Consider the following 25,302-nt stretch of genomic DNA (forward strand, 5'->3'; position numbering starts at 1 on the left):
TCTATATGGGCAATCGAAGTTATGTTTGTTTTTTTAGTTAAGCTACGACGTGGTATAAAACATCATCTATTGGTTTAAATTTGAAATTCGTACGACTTGTTATTGAAGGAACGCCGAGTGATGGATTAAGCTCCATGGCGCGCCCAATCAAATTACACAATTCAACTGATGTCGAATACAGTATCCCGAAAGGGTTTGTAAGAACGGGTATGATCGGTCGGCTTCATCGAAGCCGTGCAAATCAAACAATTTCACATCATGTGAATGTTTAATTATATGTTCACACCCATCGGTAAATTCAAGTAGACGCACATGTCTGAACACATTTCGTGCGCATAAAATCACAAAAGATCGCATGTTTTCCCCTTTTCGCCTCATTGTAAATTGTGTTCAATAAATCTTGGTCACGTAATGATGTACAGACTGGTGTAGCTTTTCTTTTCTTACTTGTATCTCTTCGTGGATCAGTATCTGTCAAATCTTGCTCCGGAAAATTTCGAATTAACCCAGAGAGTAACCCGTTAACTGCTTTACTGTGCCGCTCACAGAGCATCGTGTTATCATAAATACAGCAATTCAAATCAGTGTCTTTATTAATGGTTTTGGGATTTTATATCCCAGCACTGGTTAAAAGCTTGTTTATAATGAATTTGTATAACTTTCTCAGGATATTATAGTCTAACAACGAAAAACTAGTTACTGTACTTTCATTTAGAAACTTTTACAAATATGTGTAAATATGACTGTGTGGTTGTTATTGAAATATATGTGGATCCAAGGCTAGCCTTTATTGAAGCCTGCAAAAATTCTGAAGTCAAGGAGGCAATTCACACGACACAATATAAAAACTCGTTTTGAATTCTAAAAATCGTGCAGCATTATGCATGTACTTTCGTATACAATTATTAATTCAAAAACATCTAATCAGAATGGTCCAGAAATGATTGTTTGTATTCACTTAGAAAAAATGATAGTACGAGGTCTCGGCAACAAAGATGGAATTTCATATTTAAAAACGCCATGCTCATACTTGCGTGTGAAAGGCACGTTTTACAATCCGGGTCCAGGTGTTCAAGCCGCATAGATTACCACTGTCACTGTTTGACGTTGATAAAAAGGTGTTTAATAATAAATTACAAGTAGTGTAACTATCTGGCGATATTATAGTCTAACACCGTTGGTACCATAATTTATAAACCTTATTATAGAAATGTTTAAATATGATTATGTGGTTGTTATAAAAAATGTGTCATGATTGAACGCTCAACCTTACCCATGCTTGCGAAGGTAAGGTAAATTCAAGTACGCATTTCCTACGTGGATCTACACAAAAGTATAGACTTTATCAAAATTTGTTCAAAATTCTAAAAAATATACTCTCATATACGTTTATTAATTTAAAATGAATTCCAATAGAAAAAGCCCGGAAATTATGCGCGCTTATTTGTGAAAAAGTTTGAGGTCACGTGGTAGGGTTTTGGTGATATCGATTGAAAAAAAAATATTTCAGTGCTCACAAAATTCAAAACAGTGTATTCGCGGGATTCTTCAACGAACATGGAAGTCTGTATATATAAACGCCTTGTCCATACCTGCTTCTGAAAAACGGGTTCGTGACCTAAGCTGTTTCGGCGCTTCATATTGTATTAACCCGTGGAAGAGCACCGAATACTTCATATGACGGCGAGCTGAAACCCGAGGATGATATATTAAAATGACCAATACGTTATCAAACAATTTCCGTTATTAATTGTGCCTCAGTAGAATGTCGTTTGCGAACGACGTGTATATAAACTCTGTATTGTATATTATCATGTTAGGGCATGATTTAGGGTAACGATATCGTAATATCAGATTTTCTGATATTTAGACAATTTTTAAGCTTTACTTAACATTTTATCAATGTTTTGCAATTATTAGAAGGTAGACTTAATTAGCCTGTCTTCTTCTGCTTTTCAGCCAACAAACATGACAAACAAACCCCAGATTACATCCGTATTAATTAATTTATTTATTTATTTATTTATTTATTTATTTATTTATTTATTTATTTATTTATTTATTTATTTATTTATTTATTTATTTATTTATTTATTTATTTATTTATTTATTTATTTATTTATCTATTTATCTATTTATTTATTTATTTATTTATTTATTTATTTATTTATTTATTTATTTATTTATTTATTTATTTATCTTACGTGTGCATCTGTAACACACATTCTCCTAAAACAATATGTAGTCGAATATTTTGATAAAACCAAAGCCGAGACACGTACACTATTTACATAGCATTACTGGAGTTTAAATATCTAATTTGACTCACGCCGATGAGCCAATTACGACAGCACCTGCTAGAAGAAAGGTCGTCGAATCTGATATATAAACAAGCAACCACGCATCGTATTTCAATTTACCGCACTGTGCCGAAACGACCGACTTGTCTGCGATGAATCGACATCTGTCACCACAGGGTTACAGGGGTATCTCACATTGTCACCACGAGTAACACATTTGCGTAGGTCACTGGATAAATTAACATCAATTGCTTTAGGTCATACCAGGCATCTACGTGTCATTTTACATAGCTATAATAAACGTCTCTAATTACCCTGTTTGATTGATTGTCTCGATTGTGTTACAAACTCTGTTATTTGTAATAACTATAAAACTAGCTAAGATATTTACGAAAGCTTGCCTATTACACGAACAGGTAAATTCCTGTAAATATCTCAAATTTGGAAGAATGAAATCAAGAATACAATAGCCAAATCAATAATGTCCATATATCACTGGCTAAATAACACGTTCTTCCTATAAATCGCCGTCACAGTCGTCTTACTACTAAGTATTCGATAATGGTCATATGGGACGTATGGAACGCGTGTCCATCACATTGTCTGTTTACATAAAAGTTAAACAATGCGCTGTGTAGCGACATCGGCATTTCAAACCACACTTTACCACATAGAGAAAATAGAACTCTTAGTACATACGAAAACAATTATTGAAATCATGTCCATATATTCCCAATGTATTCAGAGACCAGAAAGAAAAAGACCACAATTACATAAGTATGCCACTATAGAAACACGGCACATGGCACACGGCTTGTGTTCTTTACAATATATAATGATATAGATTAATAAAGAATAACTGATCAGTGATTTGTCAATAATAGATTTATTAAGTCAGGAATTTGATATTGTTTTCATTTCATACATTCGCGGCTTTCGCCTGCAAAACTTAATGCCATCGTAAAATGTAAGGGCGTGTTTAAGCGTTCCTTCTTATTTGAATGAAAGGTCACCGTTCCGAGAAATTAATTATTTGCAGTACTTCGCATATTATAGTTTAAAACAACTAACATATTGAAATGATGCAAGATTATCATCCATGTCGTAGCATTCAAAATTTCAATTTGCTTGCATGAATCAATTGGCTCTCTGTATTTAAATATGTAAAAGTGCTCGTTCATACAAAAAGGTTTTACTATTTGGGATATATAACGATAATACAAATAATATATAAATTCCTAAACTGATTATATGTCCGATTGTATTAACCATTATGCCGCCAAATGAATACAATTTCGCAATACTAGATTATACTTTTGGAAAAACCAAATCTTGGGTTACAATGGGATTTACATTCTAATAACGCCGCACAGTTGAGACACATGTGGTAGGTCAGCGAGGACATGTGAAAATACTCACGGCCGATAGTACACATATATTCACAGAGTGAGCTAATTACGACCCCACCACCTGCTACAAGGAAGACCGTTATCGTTGTAACATAAACATTCAACAACGGCTCCGTATTTCAATTGACCGCATTGTGTCAATAAAGATGGCCGATATTGGTGAAATATCTAGTACAGAAAGGTTTCGAAATGCATTTCGTCGCTGAAATTGATATACAATTACAGAATTTAAATTGGTTATTGGTAATGTGACACTGACAATGGTGTTTCACATTTCAAAAGCGCCAATATAGTTCATTTCATTTTCAAAAACAACCAGTGTGCAAGTGGTGTCATATTCTTATTTCAAATATAGTTATTCATGATACCAGAATAGACACGCCTACAATTAGAGTGAAAACGATCATGGTTTGAAATTAAACATCTAAAGGTGAGTTTCCAATTTTAACATGATCTCTAGAGTAAATGATTAGGCGTCACGTTGATTACCTTCAAGTATACTGAACATATTATCTACTGTCTTAATTTGAATAAAACCACCCGAGACATCCGTATAATTGAATCTTATGAATCTTACGTCTGTGGCTGTTCATTTTCAATAGTAAATAAATAAATAAATAAATAAATAAATAAATAAATAAATAAATAAATAAATAAATAAATAAATAAATAAATAAATAAATAAATAAATAAATAAATAAATAAATAAATAAATAAATAAATAAATAAATAAATAAATAAATAAATAAATAAATAAATGTTACTACAGATTATTTTATGCATGCATTGTGATAGTGTATGCCATAAGAACGAGCAACATCTGTTTTTTGCGACATGTCTAGCAGAAGGTTCGTGTGTTTTTAAGTGCGACATTAGAGATGTGTGTTTGCGTTTGATGTCCGTAATTCAATATTTGGGTTATGTGCTCTCATCTACTTGGACTAACCTAATATATGCTGACATATAACTACTAAATGTATCGTGTTCCAAATTCTGTGGTTACATATGACTTTTCAATACGCAACTAATACTACCGCAGCATGGAACATAATAGTACGTGCTGACAGAGTTAATGATCTTCATGTACGCGTGTTAAGTGCGCTGCGATATTTGTCCTGTCTGTGTCAACTGTGACTGAAGCCTTTCACAATATTTCACAAGGATGTACGTAAAATTACAAAACTGCTGACGCCGGGATGAGTCTTGGTAGCTGATATCGAAACACAAAGACAGTGCAATTACACGTGCCTCCAGACAGGCGTCATACACATGAGGTAAACGCTTATTCTGTCACTCGTTGTACTTGTGTAGTCAGGGACGGATATTTGAATGTAGTCAAATCTCACGTTTGAGAACAGTCGCAATTTAATTTCAAAGCTTGTCTGAGTAATATTATTTTGTAATCTAAATTCTGTTGCGTAGCCTTCCGCTCGTGTGGTTTGATAAGATCATCAATTTCTTTGTAGGTGCAAATAAATACGGCAGTCAATTATCTTGCGTAGTAAATCGTAACACGAATCCCATGATGCTCGGTGCAAGCGTTCAAAATGTTACAGTAAGCATCACACTAAATCTACATTCCTATTTTAAGTCTAAATCTTTATTGTATAAGACCGAAACTACCAGATTGTGAATAACTTTACGTGAAAGGCAAATGGCCGCCGAGATCTCGTCGAGGACGAGACATCCTCACTTTCATCGAGAACTCGGCGGCCATTTGCTTCTAAGCCAAACGACAGGTAAACACAAATGTAACTGTTTGCAAAACAAAATACAGCTACGAAGAAACAAAAATACAAAGTGATTAGAAAGTTAGTCATCCTAACTTCATCTCATTTAGTTGTATTTCCAATTCCGGTGTGCACTGATTGTTTAGGTACATTAAATTGTCCTCAATATTTTATTTCCCAATGTGTCTTATTGTCGACCTGGGTATTTGCTTTGTGATCACGGCTGCGCATGGAAAGCGTTGAGCTTGAACAACCTAGATTTTTGATTGCATTGAACGTAGGCTAATTTGTCTTCTCAATGCTCGCATCATTAACCTTGCCCATACATCACAAAAAATGGCGTTGAAAAATCGACTATGACTTGAAAAAGCCTTCTCCCCCGTTACAGTAAAGCTATAAACCTGAAATTAATTTACTAGAAAAAACCATATTCCAATGTTGTTTTCCGCCCACAGGTCTCAAATGATACAATATTTAATCTCTTTGGACGTATGGCTTTCGGATAAACTTATATTGATCGCGGTTTTTTTCAATCAGCTTCCGAGATTTTGCTCACAAACTAGGTAGACAATTCTAATTTTAGACTCATTGTTATGTGTATACTCAGATGGCGGTGGCGAATAATGCTTCGTATGAAAACATCACAATTGTAATTGTGGCATACAATCACTTGACATATTTCGCCTATTTTACATAGAAATGAGACTTACTTCATTCTCGATTGTCCTTTCAAAGACAATATTGTGACGCCTAGTATGCAGGCCACAAAGCAAAGAGAACAGGGGGCTTCCTTCTATACAAATAGATTGCTTTAACTCTGTAAACTGAAACCGAAATTCTAAAATTAGAATTTGTTTTTTTTATTTGGAGCCCCTGCTATAACTACACACAAATTAGCTTGTTCGTTGCAAGTATGCTGTGCGTTTGTGATGCTCATCTTCCGGTTTTGTTACGTACCGCCTTGTTCAATTAATATTCCTGCGGAAACACTTTCTAACTTTATAGAATTACTGTACAAGACATCAACCACAGTCGCAGTACCCTTGGCGCGCTTAAAAACAAGAAATCGTCACGTTTTTGTTCCCTCGGTTATATAGTGAGTGCGCTTCACTGCATGCCAATCGTATGTACATTCTGTATGTACACAAGATAAGTCGTCAGAATAATGTCGATTGCTTTATATCCATTATGTACTATTTCATACTTGACTTTGATCATGCGTTGTCAAAGAACCATGATTAATAGCGATATCAGCCAGTGTTATCAACACATCGTCCAATAATTACTACTTTTTTTTATGTATCAAATAGTTAATACTGTCGGTATATCTACTCACATGTTAAGTGCTACTTTTGGGCAGAGTTTAAAGGCAAGGATTGAAAGTAGTACCCGCTTCTGTGGGATATTATATGTGGAAAACAGTAACAAGCATCTTAAATCTGAAATAACATCAATCACAATCGATATCGAAATTCGCATCTCCGCGGAAAAAAAACGCAACGCAAAAGAATGTACATTATCTTAGCATACACTTTTATCAATTCGTCCCGACACGGACAAGTGAAAGATGATTCGAGCAGAGTACATGTGACACATGTTACAGGTACTATTTACTCATATCACACTCCGATGCAATTTTAATCAGTAAGGGTTCACGTCGCGCGGCCGGGTTATGCCTTGATGGGCAATTGTATTGTAAGTTTATTCTTTTCAATAACATTGCAAGCATAGATACAATTGTCTATTATTCGAGACTGTACTAAGTCACATCGGGAAAAAGTCAGAGTAGAAAATATACATACTACGCTAAGAAATTAAATGTCAAACATAAATATAGACGTCGAATCGAATGACAATCCGATACGTGGGAGTGATTAACATTTAATCAAACGTGATGCTACGACTTAATAATAATCTTTCTTGAATATAAACGTTGGGCAGATTCGGTATCACGTGGAGGGAGTTATGGGAATACACAATATGTACGTATATATTTAGTTAGAAATGTAATCAAGAACATATATTGAGCGTACTTCTTGGTGGGTATGTTATTACACTACTACTAAGACAAGTTCTACTGAACCTTGCTATGAAACATCTAGGGATGTATCAATTGTATAATTACAATTGATGTATGGGGTATATGTCTTCACCAACTATCAACAATGACGAACTTGTTATTGGTACACCCGAGTTAAACTTCCTTTGTGGGAACAATACAATAATGTGGGAAATCCCCTTTTTCTAGATGACAGTGTCGTAACTTTCCCACGTAGTTCCCAAAAAAATAAACTTGTACTTGCAATTTGCTTATGAAAAAGTCAAGGGTGGAGAACAGTGACAGTCAAGGCTTGGAACGATCACTCGCCAGAATACCTTGGCGTTTAACTCTGTATACCGCCCTGTCATAGCCAATCACAGGGTATAGTAAAGTATTGCTATCCAAGATTCCAATTCAATAATATTGTTTCGGCTAAGCTAGTCGCAACGAACAAAACCGTGTTTTAGCACTAAATATGTACTTTTTATTATTATACATCTGTCACCGTAATGCCGTAAGGTACAGTGTGCTGTATTTTTGCGGTATTTTACGGGGTATTTTTCATCCTACCATATTAGGAAATAGTTACGCGCGTAAGCGTCCTCTAATAATAATGCCACCAGAGTATGACCGGACTCCACGCAAAGAAGTTCGCTGATTCTGTTCTAAACATTTTGGATTTCAGCATTCCCGTGGTGTGTCTTTGGAAGGAAAAGACGTATAATAATAAGGTTATTACGAGGATACCTCAAAGTATGCACTCAGACAGTACGCCGCGCATCGACTTCCGCAGCGCTCGATATCCCGCCGTACTGTCTTTGTGCATACATTGCGGTATCCTCGTAATAACCTCATATTAGTTATATTTTTATGTACAGGCGTGCTGGGCGACAATCGGGTGCATGTTATTCATATTGTAGTGTATCGAAACAAAAATGCTTTCGAGAAATATTCAGGGACATATTACTCAATATACGTTATGAATTATTCATATAATATAACATTTTTAATAAGGATTAATGTTATATAAATAGTTCATGTACTGTGAATTGTTGTTCCATTATTTATCATCGATCATCCACTCGATACCTCACTTTTCATAAATGTACAGGTGTGCCGGACGACATTCGTGTTCAGATTATTCACAATTAAGTGTACTCAAATAGAAAATGACTATATTCAGGGACATATTACTCAATATACACAATTATCTATTATTCATATATTATAACATTTTTTAATAAGGATGCAAGTTATATAAATAGTTCAAGTACTGTGAATTGTTGTTATATTATTTGTCATCGATCATCCACTCGATACCTCATATTTCATAAATATACACATTTCTGTGACGACTTAAAAAGTCAATCATAATGCAAATTATGCAAATATGGACTTACATGTGGCTAGAAACACTGACACTCCATAGAATGTTCATAGAATATAGAATATTCCTTTTGTATTGTATTTTTCCCCGAAAATGGTTATTTTTAAATTTGAATAATCCCAAGAAAGTCTTATCTAATATCATGTCGAATTTGAATTTTTCGTTGATCACATTGATGACAAACTTCTTCTTAGTCATGTAATATGTTAGAACTAATCCACACAAATGCAGCATCGCTGTCCCCTTAAATTGCACTGAACTAATATAATGCAACTCCTAAAGTATTGTATCAGTAAAAGCCGAGTACGCTGATTGGCTGATAAGCACTTGTAAATCCAAAACATGTAAATCCCAAGTCCCGACAAAGATTGATAATGCGTGAGATTTTAGTTTAAGTAAGAAAACTTGTTCGCAATCATAGAATCTCATCACAAGCATTATTCGGCAAATGAGACGTATAATCTTTCGAGTATACGGTAATCCACCCTGTTCTTGTCGTCATGTTTTATGTAATAAGTTACAACGATGTTCATCTCATCATACCCTATTTGAGATTCACGCATAGGCTATTTACTTGTTTGCATAACCAGGTTTTATGTTTTCATAAATTATGCGCATACTATTTTGGCTAATTTACATGTTTTCATAACCATGTACATGTAATCATAACTCGTTCAATTATATTATAAGTCACATTTTAGTTATCATAACTATTATAGTGTTTTTACATCATTTGCGTCAACCAATGTGCAAAGCAAGCTATTGTAGCCGCGGTGATATCAACGTTTACTTACATGCATTCATAATATGCAGATGTTAGCAACTCCCATTGGGTATTAATCTGTATACGTGGTACCATGAACAGTACGTGTGTTATCATACCAAACTAAATATTATCATACTCTCTGTACAAATACCCTCAACCCGTGTATGTGACATCATTGTTTGTTCATGTTATCACAACAACCCGGTTATATGCTGTTCTATCCCTGTATACATCGCGATAACCCGTTTATATGTTACCGTAGCCTATTTATATGTTACTATAACCATGTTATATGTTACCATCACCCATTTATATGTTACCATAACCTATTTATATGTTACCGTGACTCATTTATATGTTACCATACCCTATTTATATATATGTTACCGTGACTCATTTATATGTTACCATAACCCATTTATATGTTACCATAATCCATACACATACTATTTTGTATACATCTTACCATAAGATATTTACGTCTTATATAATCTTGTATATAGGTTATCACACCTCATGATATCATAAATGCATTACCATATCATGTGAACGTATTAACATAATTAATTGTGATAATACCAGGAACATGATACCATACACATAAAATATATTTGATCTGCTATGATTATAGAAATTTACGTATTTAATGTCTTTAACAATCAATACCATAGTGTTCATTTAATCACGAGTAAGAAGCGGCCTAATTCCAATGGTTGCTGTAAGATTACTAATTTGTGATTCCAAGTCCGTCACTTCCCACTAGTGTGTAATAGACACCTCGCTATCTACGAATGTGACATTGATTGTTAATAATTCCTTTTCATTACTGACAGCAACTACACAGTTGAACCTGGAGAAAACGTCAAAAGGGAATTGGGAGAGAAAATCAGAGGGAAAGCAAAGCAGTTGTTCAATACCGATGTCATGCTGGAGGAGATCGAGCTAGGCAGCGATGATCTTGGTGGAATCAGCAGCGATCATGGCAAGGTGTTGCGAGCCATCATGGAAAATCCGGATTTAAAGGTTCGACCTAATGCCAACGGTTAGTAGCATTTATATTTATATATATATATATATATACATTTGGTAGTTATTTTAATGTTTCGGGTAATGCAGTCCGGGTATGTTATCAAATCCACCATCTAACTCATTCTTGTTTCTCGTCATGCAATTTTCAATAAGGCATTGCTACAAATATATAGCTAGGACTTGACTGATAAATGTGTGACGCAGTTGGTTGTAGAAATGTATATATATAAACGAGGTAGAACGAGGTAGAACGATCCAACAGCCTGATGACGCCATCGATCAGACTATTAAAACTCATCCTAAAATCTCATGTTAAAGCTCCCGCGCGCTAAAACTGGCGTCAGTTCCGCGCACACATTCATTTCACAGGCTTACAGTCATCTCACTGAAAAGCAAAGGTCGATGATTTCGATACTATACCTAGACGTGGTAAAGCAATCTCGAGATTTACAACTCTATAAACCTGTAACCTGATATAAAACTGTACCGATCGCTCTTGGCATGTGTTAACAGTGTGCTCAAGTGTCCGTGTAAATTTCGTTTCCATTTTTAAAAAACGGCGATCAACTGGAGCGTCTTAAATAGCGTTTTTTGTAGCCATAAGAAATTCAGGAAACCTGTACTTCGAATAAGTATCTTTCTCCTCAGAACCCTTCATTAGAGAGTACAAACAATAAACGGTCTCGTTAAAAACAGTAATTTCCAGTCTCAGCCAAATGTTAGAGAATGCAAAATTGTCAGTAATTGATTCTCTTTACTCTGTTCATTTTATGAGGACAAATAGTTTACGTAATTTGCTGTTGTCGGCGATCATGATGCGACGGCCATTAACGCTCTCACGTCAGGAGAATGCTTATTGGCGTCATATGCTGGCGTCTGTCACCGATTGCATGTGGCGATTGTGGGTTTATAAGATTATGCTCGTGTTAAAATTCTGGTTTAGAATGTTGGGCACCGTTTACTCTTCCCTTTGTTTTATGTTTAGACAATCTGAGGTGACAAGACAGGTAAACGTCTGCAGTAATTTGGTAAATTTTAGGGTATCATTCTAATGTATTAAACATGCAGCAATTCAGAGTAATCAGTGGGTTGAATGTGTTAAATACATAAGAAAACTGCCAAAAGTTTGTTTGGCATGTCAAAGTGAACTTGAATTTGTTTATCCTTGGCCTTAATGTATTAGGCATAGAGCATGTAGTCAAACAAAACAGGGTCCAGTTATGCCTAGATGTTACTAAATAAGTGTTGCGACCTTTTTGTTTTTGCCTTGTAAATCATTGTAAATAAATATTATTATCTAAGGATATCTTAGTCTTAGCTTATAGAAATGTTAAACCGTGCTAGCCGTTACGTATTCACCGACGTATTTTACTTACTGATTTGGGAATTGTGTTATAACTTCGTACACTAAAACCGCATATATACAAAATATAAAGTTAGTTTAATTAATTTAACACAGTTACAGATCCTCTGTAAAATTTAAAGTATTCCTGGTACTTCAGCGCACCAGCACATGTAGATCGCGAAAGCATATAAGATAAAGCCGTGGTATCGCACCGTCTTACTCCTGATCTTGGTATTTTGACTCACCAATCTTCTGTGGGCAACGGGACATACTTGATTGAGACATGAACTTGAATATCAGGAGTGACACAACAGCTTGCATGGGAGGAAACATTGGTAAAACTGTTTGATGTTTGTATATGATCACTGAAAACTGAAACAAACATAATATACGTTATTCAAGATACATTATCCACATGTTTTTATTTTTTATATTCGTCATATTTTTCGTCGACTTGTCATGTTTGGAACGCCGCTTTATGATGTTTTTAGACTATTCCTCTTGTCTATATGTGGCCGGCTATAAATAAAATGGATTAAATTCAGACAAGTGAATTCTCGTTAAATTTTACAATACATCTAGTATTCAAGAAAGTTTAAACAGTGTAGACGGATCAGTATTGCACTAAATAACACTCTTACAGGGAAATGACGGCGCACATTTAATTGTTTAGGGATTCGGGGATTCAATACACTAGTAGGTAACAGTTGGATCAGTTACCAAGTTCAGTCAATAACATCTTTGCTATTACTATTATATATTCAAATCCCATTAGACGAAATGAATACTTATCAAATGTGATCGAACAATTCGCTTTTCATTTTCTATAGCTGAATTATTCAGCGAATGCATGTAATGAATATGTTTCCATTTGTATGTATTCATTATTTCCAATTCCTGCAGAGAGCGAAATGTGTAAGAAATGATCCCGGTTTATATTTCACGATTGATAAAACAAGAAACAATTATTATTTTCTGTTTGTCATTACCGGTAGAAAAATAATCGGGAAAAGGCATGTAACCCAATCCCCTCGATTGGTTGACGTGAAACATTCATGTCATTCTCCAATGTCGATTGATTTGAAATGTATATGGTAATACATCTACAGTAATCATTTAAGACCAGATGCTGAACTCGTGTCAATTTATCAAGCTTGCAATAAGGTTGCATTAAACAATAATTATACGTTCTGTTTTAGGGGGGTTTCCTAGGCATTATTCGCGATCAGTTAATACATGACAAACTTTGATTTTTTCTTAATCATTGCGTAATCCTTTGTCCACATTTCTGGGCACACTTATTGCACCACATAAGCATTCGAGCGTGCAGCTACTACAATTATAGCACACATATTTTTTTGAAATAGATATATGGTTGTGTTGTTTGAGACGTCCCACTGTGGTGGAAATGAATGTTTTGGTACGAGTCAGATTATATTCAATGATGGTTTCCAGAATTGTTTCTCTCTCTTCGACATTTTTGCTCTGATTAAATTATTAAAGATAGATATTCCGGTCACAAGTAAAGATCTTCGTCTTACTGTTATATGGTAGATTATAAAGGAAGTATAAAATACACGACATCTTTTTTCGAATGTCACATTTGCACTTACTAGTGACACCTCATTAATCCACAAGAACCCAAGAACTGGAAAATAAGCCCAACATTGAAAAAAACGTGTTTATAGAGTGTTGTAAGAGTAATTAACATATATACTACAAGATGTTTTGTGGGAGAAAAGCGATACATTTGCTAAAGGTGATAGAAAACGCCAACTATTCGAGCCATTAAATTCATCGGGCGTAGTAGTGTCGTAAAACCAAAAGGAAATACAAAATATATAAAATGTCACGGAAAGAAATAATATTTATGCGTTATTTTATCTCAAAAATAGAAATATATATTTTATTTTGCGATAAAAAAATATTTTGCTGCAATTCCAAAAATTATTTATAATACGTACGGCGTGTTGTCTAATCGCAAAACACTATGAGCAAATTTATTTCTGTTTATACCATTTGAGCAGGATAAAAGGTCTACATATGTGTAAATGTATGAACAGCCACCGCGTTACTATGAGCGATAGTAATACAGGCATCGCGTGAATATATACATATATAAACTCAACAATACATCCTCACCTTCTTAGACCAAACGGGCATTTTCTCGGACAGTGAAAATTACAATCATCATAAACGTCAGCAACACACTGTATGTGTTACTAAAAGAATAAATACAAGTCATTTTTTTTCATTCATTTGTACGAGACAGTATATTATTTAATCACACTCTATCACCATATGTCTGATACATGCCTCTGCTTTGTCTGTCTCAGTTTGTAATTAGAAATAAATGAATGTCAGTGTACCACGTTAATCAATGCGGGATTTATATCTCTCGGGTGGATGTCTCATTCCAACCGTCTAATACACGTGGAATGTATAAACTAATAAGCGCTAGTTGTTGATACGTGAAGAGATTATACAAATGTGTGTTCATTACACAAATCAAATACGACCCAGTGCGTTCATTCCAAATATTCAGGGCGTACACTCTTGTGTGTATTCATATTAAATACGCTGATACCTATGATACATATCAAAATAATGAAACCATGAACATATTGCCCGTGTGCCGTGGAATAAGAGGCGCAGTTATTTGAATTGTACAATTGTGGTAATTAGTTTTACAGATTTGCGTGAGTTCGATTAGTTGGTGATATGGTATTTGCAGGTAGCCGATACACATATACGTATGCTCGAATATATACACTTTATATATGCAAGAGTTTTTGTATATTAGCTGCAAACCTTTCGTGTCAACAAGTGAAAAAAACATATAATATTCTGCTTATTATTTAGTACACCAAACAAGATATATAAATTGCAGGCACATTAAGAACACACAACTGCAGCTCACTAACCATCCAAGAAAATAGTGTGTAATGAACACAGACCCACAGTGATTAAAAGGACATGCGCAGATCGAATCAGTTATTCAAATATATTGACTCTATACTACGTATTAACTTATATATGCTTCCAAAAAAAGATAATGGGATACAACAATTTTATCTCACAGTTCACACAGAATACAATTTATGAGTTATCCATATACATATAAAACGTTTATTTGTCTGTAAATTTATTACTGTCACAATATATCATAATATACCATTTCCCGTTCACTGCGAGAATCACGCGTTATGCGTGAAATCGAACGTGAAAACAGGACAAACAAAGGTCATAGCGTCGTAGTGTCGTCAAACATCGCGTGGGATTCGACAAACGCGAAAGTATTTTGGGGGACACTTCCATGCTTAATAATGTGCTGTCCACATTTGAGGGTATTCGGAAGCAATATTCCTCTGTCGAAGATCGGCCGGTCGATGTGAGCTACGAAATAAAGAAATTCGAGTTCAAAATCAAATCGTTCGATTTTTACGGCAGACGTTCGACGCGCGTCTTTCATGCATCTCGCGAGATCTCGCAATTGTACGGAAAATCACCTATTATTCGTTGGATGTTTCATTTTGTGGGATATAGCTCTGTTTATGATATCACTTGACTTATTAAAAAAGTCGTATACAAAGTGTGAATTTTGTTTAAAAAAAAATATTTTTCGGCAATTAGTTATATCTCACCGGCCACTTCCCTAACATCTATCTAAACCCTCCTGGTAATGTCAAATAATGTTGTTTTGATTACACCAGTTTGGATATGTTTCTAAAACGTTTAAAGATGTTTCAATTATTAAAGCCACATTCTCGCAAAGATACTCTGAGACTAGTTAGTTTATAATTGGATCTATAGCGCCTGGTCTGAATAGAGTAATTCATTGTGGATGATTGGGTCTTTATAAACACTGTTCTCAACTTGTCTGTAATTGCTCTCAGAAAACTTTATATATATATGATATATTTACAATACTAGTTTTAAATTCGCTTTCACCATGGCGTGCACTGTTCCTTTGACTTACATAACTATAGTATTAGAGGCAGTGTATGCAATGTGATGAGAGAGAATTGAGCATTATTTGCGGGACACAAAATCTTTACGGTTTATTTACTTACTCATCTCATTAAAATATCTCGTTAAATGCTGATTAGCCGATGAGGGAACAATCATCAAGTGATTAAGTTTCAACAATCAACTGTTAGACGGGTAATTGTGCGAGTAATTTGTTTAATATAAAACGTAAAACAATTTACTTTACGTCTATGTAGTTTTTATACTTGTTTAAAATAACTCGGGGTGTTTTATAATGACTGGGGATACAAACAATAATGCTTTCAAAGATAAAATCATTCGGGAATGTATTACAAAGTAGTCCTATTTCTGTTAGTACTATGTCAGCTTGTTAAATACTACTTCGCTGAGTGGGTCTGTGTGTGAATGGGGGGGGGGTGATTATCACGTGACTATCGCAGCGAAATGCAAACCGTAGCTAATTATCAAACAATTTGTTCGGTTTATACGTGTCTTGGAAGAAAAAAAGAAGGAAAACTGACGAATTCGAATTTAGTACCTCATCGATACTTTAATCTGAAGATTTGCGAATATTTAAAAAGTTATTATATATTTTTCAAATGTAAATTTTCGTTCTATGGTGTTATTTTGCAATTCGACTACTCATTTTAGCAGTTATAATAATAATCACTGACCCGCCGCTTCTCAACAAAATATTGGCTGTGTTCAAATATTCACAGTATTTGTCTATTCTTAGCGGCACAGTTAACGATTACATATTATATAGTGCTATAAAAAAAATAAGCGCCGATGAGAGCCAAATACATTCATACCGAGTAATTCCAGATTTGATATACATATCTCATAAAGCCTTACATTCGCCAGGAACGCTATCTAGTCATCCGATACGATCTACCCATAGTTGTGCTAACGATGTAAAATTAGATATCTAAAAACATCTCATACATTTGAGAATTACGCGTGAATTTGTTTCACTCTCAGTCACGTGTTAATTTAACTGTTGGCTGTATTAATTGGCTAATTATGTCAATTACTCATAAACATACAAACAATGGGGTATTTTTTTTAGTATTGCTCAGCCGCACTCTTATAGGTTTTCAAATATCCGCATAACATGTAAGTCTACTTTGGCTGTCAATTTATCGACACGGTACTCTTCCTGCGTGTTATGGGTAGTTTGCGAACTGGAAACTGTCATACAGGGCAATTCGAGGCTTGATTTACAATGTCTCATGCGAGGTACAGGCGCGAAGCACGTACTTTAGAAATTCAATACCATCTGTCTCGTATGTAGATAAATCAATATTCTAACGATATTCAAATGTCGGACAATCAAACATCGACACCTCGGTAAAGTTCAACTAGTCCGAGAAACTAAATATAGACATCAAATAATGTTCCAATACTCATTTGACCGACTTAAATCTGTACGTTTTTGGTGGTTTTCTTGGTGAATTTAATCGATGTTCACTCTTTGATGATATAGAGGTTTGGTTACAAAGGTCAGAGTACACTTGGCTTTTCTCATCTTCGAAGGCATGGTTTAAACTGCCATGTTTTTTTTCCAGTGCGATAAGTTACTTATGTTAGATTTCGAAGACGTCAGAGACCAAAAGTGAGCGCGCATCACTACGCGAATGTGTTTGCACAGCGAGCTTAATTTCATTATGTTCATTGATATGATAGTGTAACGTGAACTAAAAATAGAAAAGATCAGTTCTCATAACACAACAGTGGCTGTTATTCATAATGCCAATTACGTAGTAGCGTCCCTTTACCGCAGTGTCAGTTGTAATATACCGTGTCGACCTTCTCTCAGGTTCAATCCCTGCTAATAAGTTCCACCATGCTACTGAACTATTTTAAAAGCCTAAGTGTGTCGTGGGTAATCGGACTCATCTCTATGCATAATTTACAGCAACTCATCAGCGTTTCAAAGTACCAAATTACGATTGGACTTCAGACAGGGGTGAACAAGAGATATGCATTACAATATAGTTGTTCTTCAAATTGATCATGAACCAATCTCTGGGCTCGGACGTCACCGTTGCTATGGGAGGCTTAATATCAACACCAAACGCATGCGCTGTATTAATTTGCAGATAATATCATAAGGAATTTCACATTTGAAGACAGATGCAACGTCGTTTGCCCGGAGTAGGGGGGATCTTATCATCCCGTATTCTGCGCTTACAAATGTCATATCAGCAAGTTTATCAATTTGGAATTGCCTTTCAATATCTAGCAGTAGCATACGTGATCAAGTCGCCTCCACTAAATATACATGACATTTAAAAATTAATCTTATTTTTATTGACGCTAGAGGCATATTCTGCATATTCCAAGGGGCTTTGATTTTGTACCGTATATCGATTCAGTTGACTTCAAATGATGTAGCGTCCGTTGATGATCATTGCGGGAGTATTGCCTTACAATATCCGCCGTATACTGGTTGGTCTCCGCTGTCTCAAAGATACCAGGTTTCCGTACACTAACAGTGCAGCCGGATATATCTTGTGAGGATATATAGTTAGGAAATATTGTGTGACGTTACTCATTTTAATATTTTATAACCATTGAAGATAATTTAGTGTAATTAAATTTGCATGATTGACACATCCATGGATGCTACTACGCATGTGCATAGGGCTAATTTTAGATGAATTTGCACATAAGTCTTCACAATAACTTATAACTACTAAAATATGCGAGAACTATTTTTTACGTTTAAAACAGTAAGATTGTCACCTGAAATACGATTACTTTATCTACCATGTTTATAAAGAACTGACAGAATGATTCATCAAAACAAATGACATTATAGTTGAGATAAGTGTAGACTTTATTTTACATTAAGAATATTTCTCGTGACTGTGATGAAATACTAAAAATCAAAATAGTGAGAGAGCCCCTCAAATATTATTCTTTTTATCATCGCTTCCATTGTCATTCCATATAACTTGGTTAACTAGATGATTGAACAGTAGACGCAATAATGTGAGAAAATTGAACAAGATTTCAAAGGAAGAAATACAAGTCTCGTGGTTCTCTCGCTCTCTAAGAGATTTCGGCGGCCATTCAGTGCGTCTCAGAGTTTATTTTCATGGTGAAGATAACAAATGAGATGTAACTTAATGTAACATAGAGTTTTTGAACTTCTGTATTCTCAGAGAAACGTGTTGGTGGAATTCTGGCATTTTTTTATCTAAATTTTATCACTGCCCCCCCCCCGAAAAAGAAACTGGCTAAACCAAATACCCCTGGCTTTCCAGCGTTCTATTAAATCAACATGGCTCACCGAAACATGCTTTCGCTTATAGCTGAACTTGCGGAGGTAAAGTATCGATAATGTATGCGTCGTGAATCACTTTATATTAAAAACGGACTATTAAATCTATCAAAAACACCTGGACGAATTATAGCTAAATTTCCACCAAGCGTCCGCATACTGCCGATGGATTAACCGGTATTCTGCATACCTTAATTCAGTCGTTTGGCTTTCAATATCGCAAATCATGGTCTTAAAATCGCTGTTGATTTATATGTTTACATGAGTATTTCATTGTACTTGGCTAAGTTATGAAGAGTGTATCTGTACAGTATTCTCACGTTGCTGCGTAGTGCATCCATAGCAACGTTATACGAAAACGCAAATAAATTGAAAGTTTGTATGTATAAAAAAAAATGTTTAGAATTGCGCAATTGTAATCCATCTAATTCGAACAGATGTCAAATATGAATTGGTAAAGCGTTTCCATAGCGATGCCATTTGTGACATCCTTGCAAATTGAAGCGCGCGAGTCCTTATTCGTGTATTTTGACTGAATGCGTTCCGAGCGTGGGATATTAACAATTTCCTGTCTCTGATATCGATGCTGAATTGTAAAGTCCCTGGCGCTGTCTTAACACTCGAATCAATGGCCACGGCCTGTATTGGCATTCGGGTGAATACATAATGAACACGATCGAATGCGCATGACCGGGTTGATCGTAAATCAATGAGCAAAATACTTGTGCAGAATATCATTTCTGCTCGCGCATGAATGTATTCAAACTGTAATCACAAATGAATTTCTGTTTCTATTACAGGTGCTCCGGTGACAGTTTTCTGTAATATATATGTATGTAGCTTCGATTCAATTTCCGAAACTAGTATGGTAAGGACTGCACTCACTCACGCTCACTCTCTATAATTGAAAACGTGCGCGTGTAGTGTGCGAGTAGATGGTGGCCTGTGTTAATTGGTAACTTGACACGGAACGCGACTATTGCGACGATTCATTCTCAAAGTGATTCAACTAGCAATACGATTCATTTAAATTCAATTAAATTAAATTAAATAGTCGAGCTAACCAGGAGTATGCAATAACTAGGATGAAATAATACGAAGTAAAATGAAATCTCATAAAAATAGTAATAAGAGGGGAATTATTATTAGAAGTCTATAAGAAATTTACATACCGGATATTTAGTTCCTTCAATTATTTTATACCGTTATTTTTCAATAGACCAAACCGTTCTATGTGGCATTCTATCAATATGGAGTATTTTGTGAATACATTGTTGTGAAATGCTATTTGACTGGATAGAAAAAAAATCGATGAATTTTCGTAGCGTTCCTCCTTCTTCCTACTTTGTTCGTGATACCTGTCTCATATACATTGTGATTTTAATATATAAACTCGATGAATCTATACAAGACACTTCAGCTAAGTCCTTCTATGTGATTCAAATGAACGTCACCCGAGTTGAGTTTTACTATAACAATGTACATATTATAAATCATCGTCTTTTCGAGAAAAAAAGCCTCATCAGATTAGTCGAAAGTAGTGTCGTATAAGCAAAATAAATTCCGCGTATACAGAAGAAGATCTGATAGCATAGAGCGATACGGCTTTCTACCGATAATCGTTTTTGGTTAATGGGCTCTTCGTTCATCTCAGTTCAGCACGTATCGGCCGTTTCATCGTCTGTGTAGATTGTAGAGACCCCCTCCCGGAGAAATAAACAACATAAAACTCTGTATCTTACCAGAAAGCAACGATTCAGTGATTTGTGTTGTTTTGGTAGAGCCAAATCGAAATCTTCATAACGAATGTCAGGGAATGTCTACCGATGATTCCGTGACATAAATTAGATTTCCTAGTGATTCCCATTACAGTAACGCGACTGGACATACATTTGGATCCAAGTGAGATCAAATAACATTTTTTTTTATATAATTCGGATTATAATAATTCGGATTTATATAATATCACAGTGACGGAAGCACAGGGGGTTGGGCAGAGGCGGGTAACCGCATGCAATAGAGTTTCAGAGGGTTTAGATTATTTTTTTAAGGAGAAGCATGCACCCGGACCCCCTAGTAAGGTCGCACCTTCGGCACAAGTTTAGTGACCAGATCTCGCCCCCGTCTCCATGCAAAATTTCGTTACGCCGCCTCTGTATCAATACCCCCAGCCACATACGACTGACTGTCGTCAGAGATTACTGTGTTGCGTATCATAGCACACCGAACGAGTAAGATGCAATCGTTCAGACATTGACATTGTGTATCAGTCATGAATCAGGGAAGTTAAATATTTGAACGATGGAAGACACCGTGCGTGAAGAGTGCAATGTTTGAGATTTTATACGTCAATAGCATCTTAACTTGGTAGTTGGTCTAGCACGTTCTATTGATGTCGCCCAATCGCTGCATTTTGTGTGCACACCTGTAAATACAACAATTGCATTGGATGACTTGCCATGTAATGCAGTATAATATTGTGACAGGTAGACGCCATATTGCGTAATGTTATGCTTCAGTGCGTTGCAAACGCACCAATTAGAGCGTTTCATCCCATTACAGTGAATCAATCAATCGGGTTTTAAAATGGACGACTGGCGGCAATTACATGTCGAGCAAGGGACAACTTTCGAGTTTTTGCATTTTGAGTTCTGAATTCGGATAGTTTTTTCTAGTCATGCGATTTTGACCTTATAGTTTGTTTTTATTACTCATAAACAAAAATAATACAGAACTTCAAGAAATAAAAAAGAAACGACAATTCCCTTCATACTCATAAACAAAAATAATACAGAACTTCAAGAAATAAAAAAGAAACGACAATTCCCTTCAATAATATGCTATAAGGTAAATTGAAGCGAAGATTTAGATAACATTTGATTATTCATCAGAATAATCAGAGAAGTTGCGCTCAATATAAAATGAAATTTATAATCAGTTTAAATCCTCGATTATTATATAATATATTTACTGGGGGAAAAAGAAAAACAGCAATAAAGTAAAAAAAAACATAAATGCAGACAGATTACCAAGTAAGCCCAAGTTTGTAAATTGTAAGATGTACAAACCAACATTACTTCACCTGAAACAATTCGAATATTTTCACTACATATAGACCTTATAGTTTGGCAATGGCAAGTGTCTAGAATAGATGCCTAGCCGGCTAATAGTATTGTTGACTTATAACACGGGTAGAAACTAAGCTAGGCAAGCCCAAATCCCGGCATGCATCGCTGTTTCGAAGCAAATAACTCGCCTTACACATCCATATTTGAAAGACCCGAAGATCCGTACACACAAAAAAACAGGATATTATAGACATTTCGAGTTGTTGAATAAACTCCTTCACTCCCAAGTCGCCGAGCAAAAAAAATGCCCACGCATAATTGCATTGACTTGATGACGTCTTGAGACGCAAACAACTCAATCACACACGAATTTACGGAAATAACCAACAATTTACCACTATTCGCAATAAACTCTTGACCCGAATATCTAGAGAAAGCCGTTTAAGTATTGCATATGTATGTGTCTCAAATTACTTTGTGTACTGTGAAGGAAACAATAATGTAAATGCAAGGTCCGTCGTCGACGACTCTATTCTGGATCTCATCAATCAGAATCCAGTAGTAGGTTTCAATTCTTTTCAATCTCATCCGTGTCAAATAAACCGCATCTAACAATTCTAAATCTAGACTATACTTAACAGCAGACCGGAGTCCATTGATGATTAGATTACAAACGCGCGCAACCAAAATGTATCCCATGACTTTCAGATAACATATTTTGTGATTCCTCTTCATCCATCATAACAAACATAATACACCTCATGTCATTCTTTCCAGTACCCCAGTATACAGACATAACATATCAAGTTGCATGAGTATTATTTATATTGATCTGTATATAATAACGATCCACCTCTGTTAAAATTCCAACTGATTTAGTGGAAATTAATGATTTAATGTTGAATGATGTCTGAAATGATGCAAACCCATGTTTCGGGTTGTTGATGTCATTGTTGTTCACGTTTCTCGTCAAACTAACAACTCGCACGATTAATTCATATTCGCTTAGTAATTTATTTTTGCTAATTAAACTTGACTAATTATCTGCAGTCATATCAATGTCGCGTTATTCACAGCTGTACAGATAATGTATCAACAGACTAGCACGTGTAGAATAAAAAAAATACGTCTTTTTTTTAAATACACACTTCTTAAATATATTTATATCATTTATTTTATATTTTCGCCTATCCATTTTCTCATAAAATGCCTTACTTCTCTTCAACAAAACGTTTACTCATACAAGTAATTGGACAGACAGCTGTCATTTTCCTCTACGCCAAAATTATGTTTAGGAAGTATTTGACACACTCGAATGTTATGTATCATTTAAATGTATTGACGTTTTTTGTTAGTCTACAACAAATTTAGCAATATGATTAATGCGTTTTCCAGAATTAAAATAATTCTCCCCATTTCTTTCCATCAATGAACAGTTGTGAAATGCTGCGTAAATAACGTTCAGTCTAGATTTCTGTAAATGATGTGGAGTTCTAATTTGAGCGACAAGTTGACTGCTGAATGGCATGTTGAGTCATGTCGTGAACAAAACAACATTTGCCGCATACCGGATGAAACGCCTATATAATTTGTGTAATGGTTCGATATCTATCATCGCGGTATGAATTGTACGTAGTATTTCCGCACAGTCGGCACGAGGCTTCGGATTTCGAACCTTTAAGATTAGTAATTAAATTATCCACCAGTTTCTGCCATTGAATAAGTTTCTAATATTTTGAAAATGTAATTTATAATGAACTATTCCACTTAAATCTGTGATATGAATAATGGATATCTTATGAGAGACTCTACAATGTCAGACTCATTAAACTAGTGTATTATTTTTATTTAAAAATCACTACACGAGTTCAATAAATCTCATTTTGTAAGGCCGAATTTTTATCCCATTAATTTAGTCATATCAAAGCTTCTAGAAAATTAAAAACTAGCACATAAATGTTATTAGAACGACCGTAGAGCGTTCTGGCACATTTTCATAAAAAATTGCCGTACCTGAATATCGATTACAGTTAGTATAAATTTACCCTATTGCGATTCGGAAATATAGTTAGTTTTAGATCCATCACACTTTTCACAAATTCGGGTATGCTTTCATGGGGGAAAACATAATAGTAGTTACTAATTTTTTCGTCAATTGAAACAACAATCTGTGAAAAATCGCCAGAAAATTAAGTGAAACGCATTTCTGTGCGCAAAGACGTTATGGCTGGAAGAATTTGAAATACAATTTTAAATATATCGAGCTATATCTCACGCCAATTTTAACCAACGTCTGGAAGTACAAGAAATATTGAATTTATAAAATTCCTAATGATAAATAATAAAACCATCAACATATGAAGCTAATTTGTGATAGCAAATCTGCTTGCATGGTTCAAACAAATTTCCGTAATCTTTAGTACATGACATTAGGGGTGTGGAACATTATTGCACTGCTTATATCACTGAATTGCACTGTTGCAACAGACATGGTTATGGTATGGCGTAGATATTCGGCATGCTTGGCTGTTTGTTTACCTTTATGCTTGATTTTGTAATACGACTAATCAGTCAGTTTCCCCTGTAATGACGCGTACGTTCTCCTAGGATTCGCTCAAATTTCGTGATAATAACAAGAATGCAATAGAGGTCATCCAGGGTCAACCACCTGTCAAGTACGTTATTGTGGTTATTCTAACAACATGTTTTGCGTTGTTATGTTTGATATGAAAGAAAATGGTGCTTTGACATTTGTTTATCAAAAGGCATTTCCCATCCGTGAGCTTCAACGTATTCACGGTGTAGTATCCCGTAGTGTAGGTAATATATGGACTGTACATCCAATGTCTTAGAAGCAAAACTTAGACTAAAATAAGGAAAACTGATAGTGAAACTGTTAGTTCAAATTAGTGATTATTATAGATAACACTGATCGTCATCTCTGGATA

General features: G+C 35.1%; 1 protein-coding gene across 1 annotated transcript in view; it reads left to right on the forward strand.

Annotated features, from left to right (window-relative positions):
* LOC102803717 (glycine receptor subunit alpha-2-like) overlaps positions 1 to 25,302 on the forward strand; it is a 122,182-nt gene that overhangs the window by 73,373 nt on the left and 23,507 nt on the right. The window contains exons 3-4 of the mRNA XM_085507965.1: positions 10,467 to 10,675; positions 20,087 to 20,154. Of these exons, the coding sequence (XP_085364091.1) occupies positions 10,467 to 10,675; positions 20,087 to 20,154 (277 nt within the window). The remainder of the gene's footprint in view (positions 1 to 10,466; positions 10,676 to 20,086; positions 20,155 to 25,302) is intronic.

The sequence above is a fragment of the Saccoglossus kowalevskii genome, chromosome 14 (genome assembly GCF_978046115.1).
Source record: "Saccoglossus kowalevskii chromosome 14, keSacKowa6.1, whole genome shotgun sequence".
Taxonomy (NCBI): domain Eukaryota; kingdom Metazoa; phylum Hemichordata; class Enteropneusta; family Harrimaniidae; genus Saccoglossus; species Saccoglossus kowalevskii.